This window comes from Brassica oleracea, chromosome C1 (assembly GCF_000695525.1).
Source record: "Brassica oleracea var. oleracea cultivar TO1000 chromosome C1, BOL, whole genome shotgun sequence".
Lineage (NCBI taxonomy): Eukaryota > Viridiplantae > Streptophyta > Magnoliopsida > Brassicales > Brassicaceae > Brassica > Brassica oleracea.
The window spans coordinates 8,475,358-8,484,834 of NC_027748.1; the positions used below are offsets into that span (position 1 = coordinate 8,475,358).

The 9,477-nt window shown below is 39.1% G+C and overlaps 2 protein-coding genes across 3 annotated transcripts; both read right to left on the minus strand.

Annotated features, from left to right (window-relative positions):
- Window positions 1-161: 161 nt before the first annotated feature.
- On the minus strand, window positions 162-4,431 carry LOC106306076 (small RNA 2'-O-methyltransferase). Its single transcript, XM_013742547.1, has 10 exons — window positions 4,328-4,431; window positions 3,689-3,977; window positions 3,524-3,613; window positions 2,997-3,454; window positions 2,691-2,924; window positions 1,666-2,606; window positions 1,369-1,520; window positions 1,177-1,293; window positions 912-1,031; window positions 162-824 (listed from the first exon to the last, which is right to left on the minus strand). Exons 2-10 carry the CDS (start codon window positions 3,938-3,940, stop codon window positions 396-398), a joined length of 2,793 nt encoding a protein of 930 aa, XP_013598001.1. The 5' UTR covers window positions 3,941-3,977; window positions 4,328-4,431; the 3' UTR covers window positions 162-395.
- Window positions 4,432-4,662: 231 nt separating this feature from the next.
- Window positions 4,663-8,855, minus strand: LOC106295193 (small RNA 2'-O-methyltransferase). Of its 2 annotated transcripts, XM_013731066.1 has the most exons (6): window positions 8,696-8,855; window positions 7,487-7,801; window positions 7,292-7,390; window positions 6,463-7,130; window positions 5,477-6,384; window positions 4,663-5,118 (listed from the first exon to the last, which is right to left on the minus strand). In XM_013731066.1, the coding sequence occupies exons 2-6, from the start codon at window positions 7,703-7,705 to the stop codon at window positions 5,000-5,002; spliced, it is 2,013 nt and encodes a 670-aa protein (XP_013586520.1). In that variant the 5' UTR covers window positions 7,706-7,801; window positions 8,696-8,855; the 3' UTR covers window positions 4,663-4,999. The 2 variants fall into 2 exon arrangements, with proteins under 2 accessions (XP_013586520.1, XP_013586596.1); XM_013731142.1 differs by lacking the exon at window positions 8,696-8,855 and having other exon boundaries at window positions 7,487-8,107.
- Between the last annotated feature and the right edge of the window lie 622 nt (window positions 8,856-9,477).

The window sequence follows — 9,477 nt, forward strand, 5'->3', positions numbered from 1 at the left end:
TGTCAAGCCTCCACAATTACCCTGACCAAACACTTTGTGACCGGTACATACAAATATCTTAAACCTCTGCCTCTAAAGCCTAAAACTCGTCTTCCTCAGAGATCTTCCAGATCAAGAAGGCAAATGCATTTGCTTGGAAAAGTCAGCTTTCGAGAAGTGAGACAATGATAACAAGTTCAGGGACTTTAATATAAATAAACATACTTGCTGGGCCAAAATGGTAGTTTAGTTCCCATCATTTTCAGTAGACTAGACTAGAGACAGTAAACAACACACCATGGGTTAATCTACGGAAGCTAAGGCAAAAGAACTAAAACAAGCTTTTGAGTTTTTATATATAGATGAACACATCATCACATCGCTTGCAAAATCTTCTACTAATCCAAAAGATCCAATCAGTCTTTCTTTTCTCCATTGCCTTTCTTCCATTCCCATATGACTTTATAAGGCTGTCCTTCTGCTACACTCTCAACAGCTGAAGCTTCCCGTTTAAACACAGCTATTTGAGAAGCAAACCCTGGTTCTACTTCACCAGACCCACCAACACCACTGAACTCGACGCTGTAGTTATGATGTTCCGCAAGTTTAGTAGCCCAGTGGTTAAACTGTTCCCTTGTCCACTCGAATTTGTGGTCATGGTTCCTGAATTTGGGAAGCTGTGACTCAGATTTGTTTTCTTCTTGGTTTTCTGGTGTAGTAGACCGCTGGAGAATTGTGTTGTACTCGAAGTTTGGTGTTGAGACTATCAGAAGCTTCGGGCGAAACAAGCTTAGAACCTTTTCACCAAACTCACAGGCTTGATCTTCTTCCATGTGCTCAATAACCTACACATTCAGAACAGGCTATTTGTAACGCAAAACCAGACAGATTGCTTTATGATGAAAATGCACAAAAATATAATAGGAGGGGACCTCTAAGCAAGTGCCAATGTCAAGGTCATACAGCCTGGAGTCGAACTCGAGGATGGAACCATCATAAAGCGTCGCAGTGTTGACGTTGCAAGCTTCCTTATTTAATTTTACATGTAGCATCTAAAATAGAAACACACAAACAGAAGTCAATAAACCATCTCTACTCGATTACACAAAAATCATGACTAAAGAGTGCAAACGCATTAGTCTCATCAAGTTTAGTCCAAGAGTGGAATAAAAACCGGTGGTGTATGATTTTGCATACCTTAGCAGCACGGGCAAGACCTTTCGGTGAGATGTCAACGCCAATAATGGTTTGAAGTGTTGTTGGATAGTCAAGTAGAGAGTCTAATAAACTACCAGAACCGCATCCAAAGTCAGCCTGCCACAAGAATAGAGTTGTCACAGATTTTCACAAATAGAGACTTAACTATCTTGAACAACCAAGAGAGTATACCAAAGTAGAAGCAGATGAATTTTTTATATGTTTAACTGCATATTCCACACGCTGTTTTGAAAGTGGCGGTTTGAAAAAAGCAGCCTCCATTCGCTCTTCACTAGGCCCTTTCACTCCCAACAGAATTATACTGTAAACCAACTGTGGATGTTCTGCATAAAACACAAAGGAAACTTCATCTCTTTTGGTCTATTAACACATATAAGTAAAGCTTGGTGGTTACTATAAGACTATATCAGAACTTTCTAGACCTAAGTTCATTGGCGAAGGCAGTAATGATAGCATTAGAAACATTACTTGATAGGAGGTAGCGTGTCCTTGCAGTATCGCTGGAAGCAGCCAGAATCAATGCTTCGGCAGCAGCAAAGAGTGTAGCATTGAAAGAAGCAAATTCACCCACAGTCATCTGAGTAACAGCTGTTTCAATAAGTGGGTTCATGGCTTTAGTCCCAATCTCAAACTCTATCTCTTCATGGCTTTCAATGAGATCTATTGATGGCTCATAATATTCAGCATCCTCCTCGGACTCCATATCTTCTTCGTTGCCTTCCCTGACTTCTCCATCAGTCGAAAACTCAGGATCCACTTCCAAAGACAAAGAATAGCAGATGCTAACCACAGAACCGTTTGTTATAGAGGGAACACGCTTCTCTTCTACCGATGGCACGTTTTTGGTCCTTGAGCTGTCTCCATTTCCGAGGTTTGGTGGGATTGTAAAAGCATGAGTAGTGCTTGGAGATTTGATATCCTCTTCATCATCTGAATCTGATCCAACAACATCCATATCATCGAAAAACTTACTAAACCATAAGAGAGCTTTCAACGAAGCATTCTGAACAGCATCGTTCTCCTTCTCATAGAACTTTTTCGGTGAACACTCCAAAACCAGACCCTGGGACTTTGTAAGAACTTTCACTTCACATCTGAAACCATTCCCTAATCCTGGTGCATCCTCTTTTTCCTTACTTAAATTCTCATCGTCTGCATCATCAGATCCTCCCGAGACCTTCAAATTCTTGTGAGATCTGTATACGTCAGCCAACGATTTCACAGGAGCTGTAGAGATAGCAAAGACGGGGTCTGCTAGTCTGTGCTGGTGGCAGAACATGGAGAGAATCTCCCTGGGGAACGGACCTCTCCAGTTAGACTTTGTAGTGAATGAAGCAGGTAACTGAGCAGCAAGTACTGCTTGTCTGGAGATTTTGTAGATGCCATTGGGTGACATACCGCAACATATCCTGCACAAGCCCCAAAAATGCATTACTTAAGAATCCTTATGTTAAAAGAAGATGTGAGCAAGAGTTGGTAAGGAGGAAAGAGACCTGTAAAATGACTTTACAGTTACATCATCAAAGTCAAGATCCTCGGACTTCCATCGGTAACCAACAGATGCCAAGACTGCATCCCCGTGAATCTCTTGACCACAAATGTAACTTGCTCTTGCATTCCGACGAGATGATTCTTCACTTGAGCTTCCAGAGACTTCTGAGGACTTGAATTTAGTAATAGGAGAGTACAATCTACACTCAGAGCCACATGAAGCTTTGCCAAGTGTCCTGTTAATAAAACCAAAAGATTAACACCAAGAAAGCTTAACTTATTAATTGAAAAAAATTAAATATAATCACCTGGATATCATCACTTGGTTGCCATTCTTCAAGCAGAGCCTTTCAGCAATACTATCCAAGTAATACCGGCCCGAGGAAACATCGACAGAATCCAACTCAACAATCTCCTCACCCTTACATGGTATATACACAGCCTTGACTTTTCTGCTATCTACGGAATCAGATACTTGAGTAGCTAATGCTTCTACAACTGCTGGAGGGTATGGATTTTTCCTTCGGAGTGAAGCTTCATGCGGAGATGCAACAATGAAGTCCCGCAACTTTGCAGCAGCCTCCATGACACAGGAAACGACCAAGAACGGATCTGATTCCACAGAAGGATTGATGATTTTACAACGACTGTTGATCTTTGAATCAAACGTAGCAATTACAGAAACAGGAACCGAGCCGCAACAGTCACCGTTCCTTCGCAATGCAGCTCTAAGGTGAGCTCCCAGAGGATGATCAGCTGAAAGAAACTGCAACCCCAACACATTAGTGCCACTAACACTTCATGAGTTATAATTTTCTTCAATGTATCTACTAACCTCATCAGAAAATATATACTTAATGCGTCCAACGAGATCATCCCAAGCTTCATCCACGGTAAGATCATCATTCTGAGGACGGAACCCTAGCTGCAACATGAGTAGTACTATCTTCGTTAACATAAGAGTAAAGAAGATAATATATATAAGAAGATCAAACCATACCTTGTCGAGAGCAAGTTCAGCAGCAGACTGTTCTGAATCTTTCTTCTTCTTGCAGACATTTGAAACAACAGAAAAGTCTGGTAGCTGCAAGTGGCATCTAAAGAGAGATGGTCCTTTTTGAGGTATTGCTAATCCTGGACAAGCACTCTGAGCAGAGTCATTAACTTCCTCAACTGTATAGATTGCATTAGCACCAAACTTCTGATGTATGATTGCCTTTGGAGTAAGAGTATGTTTCCCTCCACCCGCCATCACAAAAAAAAACGCAAATGTAGCTTCGTTTAATACACTGAGACGAACAAAGGGTCAGTGTAAATATTGTCAAAGATCAGGAAAGATTGTAACTTTTTGTGCAAAATCTGATTTTTAAGCTTGACAATTAGAACCAGAGCCACAGATAACGAATCAGTTACTGATGTGGTAGTTTTTAAGGACATGCGATGGAGAAACAGAGAGATGAACACACAGGAAACTGGGTAAAGCAACGATTTTTTTTCGTTTCAGGGGTTTTGAGTATCGTTTAAGACGAACGAATCGTCATGAACAGAAATGAATGAATCAATGAAACTGAATTTCAGAAAAAGCCCAGAACTTGCACAACAAACACACACATAATGAACCTAGAAACCAACTACATACCTTTAAAGAGTTTAGCGGAATGGGCATGTAGAAAGAGAATTACGCTGAGGAGAGGAGGACACAACAGCCAGAGAGAGAGGAAGAGTGTTGGGGTTTCTAGAGGGAGGAAAGAGGGGTGTTTTGGTCATTTACATGTTGTGGAATCGTGTAAAAAGTCTTCTCTTTTTTGTTTTGTTCCTTTATTCTTTTCTTGTATTAATTGTTTCAAAATTTTAATATTATTCCCAATCCACTATCTTCTTTGTTCATGTTTGAACAAAATTCATAAACTATTGAAGTCTATATACATAAACAATATACATTTAGGTAGTTCAATGGTTTTAGTTTGATTGTTTAATAACTTAAAAAATTCCACTGGCTACTAACCTTAAAAATATCGAAAGAGAGTTTGGACATAAGTATGCAGGTCATGTTCATATGCTTAGAGACCTCATCTTTTTGTAAGAGAAAACTTCTAGGAGAAAAAACCAATCCGAACTTAATAAGTTAAAGTACTTCACATCTCTTGTGCTTTGGAAATCAATGGGACTCTGTGTCCAACTTCTTCAGCTGATGACCACCAGAAAGACAAAGGGCAAGACTTGGGGACTTTTTAGAAGATCAAAGACCAGGGAGAGTTTATTGATGAACTCTTTTAAAGCCTACTCTGGTTGATACTCTTTTTATCAAAGACTAGTCTTTAAGAGACTGCAAGAAGAAGCCTTCTGCAACCTTTTCAACAATGTTAGCCTTCTCCATTCGTTCTTCTGTTGGACCCTTCACTCCCAACAAAAGTACACTGTATTCCAAACCTGGATATTCAAAGCAATTTCAGAACTCCCTCGTCTTAGTCACAGTCACAAATATATGTATTAATTTATAGTTCATGCAGTGTTTACAGTAGCGAAAGCTTTGAAAAAGCACATAACCATTTGAGAAAAACCAAAACAAAAGATTTTTAATTTTTTTTAAAGATTGATGCAATAGAGTAATTAACAGAAGACTTAAAAGGTAAGATTCTTACATAACTTAAAGGTGAGATTCTTAAACTAAAAGTGAGGACTTATACTAGAACATGAATTTTCTAGTCCTAAGTTCACTAATGAAGGCACAAATGTCAACGTTCGATAAAGTTTTTCTTTTCCTACAAGACAAATGTTGAAGCATTACCTGACAAGAGTGAGAGAGCTTTCGCAGTATCATTGGCAGCCGCCAAAACCAAGCCTTCAGCAGGCAATCCAGTAGAGAAACAAACATACTGACCCACAGACATCTGAGTAACAACTGATTCAAGATGTGGATTCATAGACCCATGCCCTACCTCAAACTCTATCCCTTCATTGCTTTCAATGAGTTCTTTCAAAGATTTACCTTTCTTTGAATACTCAGCATCCTTTTTCAAGTACACAGAATAGCATATGCTGACCAAGGAACCGTTTGCTATATTTTGAACACGCTTCTTTTCCCATGGCATCATACCCATGGACCGCCTTGATTTATACAAATCTCCGTTTCTGATAATCTCGGGGAGCTCATACACTCTACTGCTTGGAAAGGTCTCTTTAAATCGATTCCTCTGATTAAACTGAATATTCAGGTCGTCATCGGTATAGCATGCTTCCAGGGATTCTACATCCATGTCGCCGAAAAACATACTAAACCATGAGAGGGCTTTCAATGCAGCATTTTGAATAGCATCATTTTCCTTCTCATATAACTTCTTCAACGAACAGTCTAAAACCAAATCCTGTGACTTTGAGAAAATCTTCACTTCACATCTATACCCCTTCCCTGATCCTGGCATCTCCCAATTACCTCTACTCAAATACTGATTGTCCGAATCATCTTTTATCTTGTTGAAGGAACTTAACAAGTCAGACATCGACTTAGCAGGAGCTGTAGATGTAGTAAACACCGGTTCCGCTAGTTGTTGCTGGTGACAGAACATGCAGAGAATCTCCCTGGGAAATGGACCTCTCCAGTTAGACTCTCTGGTGAATAATAGAGGCAGCTGTGCAGCAATCAACGCTTTTCTGGAGATTTTGCAGATTCCATTGGGTGACATACCGCAACATATCCTGCACAAGCGAAAAACATGATAAGATACACAAACTAAAAAACCAAACATGTTGAAAAGAAAAAGTTGGTAAAGGGACCTGTAAAATGACTTTAAGGTTACATTGTCATGTTCAAGATCATGAGACCTCCCTGTGTAACCAACAGATGCCAAGATTGCATCACCATGAATATCTTGACCACTAACAAAACTTGCTTTTGCATTCCGAGACTTTTTTAAATCATTGGAAGACGTCAGCTTAGGAATGGCAGAGTACACCCTACACTCATAGCCAGAGAAAGTTTTGCTAATCGCCCTGGATATCATCACTTGGCTGGCATCCTTCAAACCAAGCTTTTCACCAATAGTATCCAAGTAATACCGATCTGATGAAACATCCAGAAGGACCGGCTCAACAACTTCTTCATCCTTTTTGGTACATTTTATATGTACAGCCTCAATTTTTATGCTTTCTACATGAGTAGCAAGTCCTTCTATGATTGCTGGAGGGTATGGACTTTTCCTTCGGAGTGAAGCTGCGTGTGGAGACACGACAATGTAATCCGATAACTTTGCAGCAGCCTTCATCACATAGGACATGGCCAAGATAGGATCTTGATCCACGGAAGGATTAATCACTTTACAGCGACTGTTAATCTTTGCATCAAATGCAGCGATGGCAGAAACAGGAACTGATCCACGACGTTCACCATCCCTTAGCAATGTTGCTCTAAGGTGACTTCCAAGAGGATGATCAGATGAAAGAAACTGCAATGGCAAACAACTTAAGACATTAATAATGCCAATAGCCCTTATAGGTTAACCTTAAGCTAGATAATCATACAAAGAGAATGTATTTCAAAATTGCTATTGAAACTTAGTATATAAAAAGTATATGGAAACCTTGAAACTACTTTTGAGCTACTAACCTCGTCAGAAAATATATACTTGATGCGTTCAACAATATCATCCCAACCTTCCTCCACAGTAAAATGATGATCATCATCATCCTGAGGGTGAATGCCTAGCTGCAACATTAACAGTATTATTGTCTTCTTTAACACAAACGAGTTTTTAGAAAACAAAGATACAAATAAAGATGAGAGATGAAACCAAAGGCATACCTTCTCCAGAGCCAATTCAGCAGCTGATTGTTCAGAATCCTGCTTTTTCTTGAAGACATTGGACACAACAGAAAAGTCTGGTAGCTGCAAGTGGCATCGATAAAGACAACTGTTCTGAGAAGAAACATGGACTTCCTCAATCATGTAACCTGCTTTGACACCAAACTTTTGATGTATAGTCTCCTTTGGAGAAAGAGTCTTCTCCTCCCCACCCGCCATTACAAACCCCACTGTAGCTTTTTTTTATAAACAGAGACCTATTAGAAAGATCAGGAAAGATGGTGACTTTTGTGCAAACAGCGATTGTAGAGAGTCCTGCCACACAAATAAGAGGGTTTCTTAGAGATACAGTAAAAAAAAAAAGGTGGCTTATTTTCTGAGTCTCGTTGAGTCTTCGTTCCACAACAACAAAAGGGAGATGAAAGATGAGATAAAGCAACGATTTTTATTTCATTAGAGTCCAAAACAAATTGAAGAAACGTTACGAGAAAAACGAAATCGTTATGAACAGAAACGAATCCATGCTTTAATGGAATGGGATTTCAGAAACAAGAACAATCAACTACTTGCCTCTGAAGGATCAGTGAAAATGGCAAACGTAGATTTATAAGTTTCCAAAATAGCACATTTCTAAGTTTATATCACAAAAATAGCACTCAAAACCCCTAAACTCTAAACTCTAAACCCTAAACTCTAAACCCTAAACCCTAAATTCTAAACCCTAAACCCTAAACCCTAATCCCTAAACCCTAAACCCTAAACTCTAAACTCTAAACCCTAAACTCTAAACCCTAAACCCTAAATTCTAAACCCTAAACCCTAAACCCTAATCCCTAAACCCTAAATCCTAAATTCTAAGCCCTAAACCCTAAACCCTAATCCCTAAACCCTAAACCCTAAACTCTAAACTCTAAACCCTAAACTCTAAACCCTAAACTCTAAACCCTAAACCCTAAACCCTAAACCCTAAATTTTAAACCCCATCCTTTAACTCTAAACCCTAAATTTGTAACTTTTGATAAAACATTAAGTGCTATTTTGTGACTTTTGACATTGAGTGCTAGTTTGGGAACAAAAACTTGATTTAGTGCTATTTTTGTCTTTTTCTAAAACTAGTTTCAGCGAAAGTGAGCAGCAAAGAGAGAACGGTGGCTTGGGGGATTTTCAAATGTGAAGGTTGGAGGAAAGCGAGGGTGTTTTGGTCATTACCCATTGTGAAATACTTAAATACACCAAAATGGTCAGGACTAGAGGTTTAAGAAGATTTAAAAACTTAGTTTTTGTTGTATAATATAAGTGAGGTAGTGTTTGTATTTATATAATTTGTGTATAAAAAGAAAGATGGTTGACGTGAGTGAGAGAGATGATGTTATCAGTTGAAAGACTTACATCTTATTCATTCGTATTCACTCTATTTATAGTATGACCAAGTCGGTCATAATTAGATATTTACAAGAAGAGAAACTAATAAAATATGTAGTCGGTCATTTCAGATAGGGATGGATTTGGATAATTATTTTTATATTTGTGTTCTTATCTTTAACACTCCCCATTGATTATCCAAATTGTATTACGTAATGCCTCATTAAAAACCTGGTCATGGAAAAACCCATTGGGACAAAAACCATGACAAGGGAAAAAGAGTACACTGCCGTAATCTCCCCCTGAGATAGTAGACGTAGCTTTCTCATCATAGGTCACGCAAATACCGCATTCCAATACCGTAGACATGTTTTCGGAATGTTGTAGTCGGAAGAGCTTTGGTGAACAAGTCAACCGGATTTTCGCATGACCGTACATACTCAATGTCCACTTCTTTATTTTTCTCGAGCTCCCTTACGTACGAGAAAAATCTTGGAGGGATGTGTTTTGTTCTGTCGCTCTTAATGTAGCCTTCCTTGAGTTGAGCAACACAAGCCGAATTATCTTCAAATATTTTCGTCGGCTCTTTCTCGTTGACCATTCCGCTTGATTCTTGTATGTGGTGACTC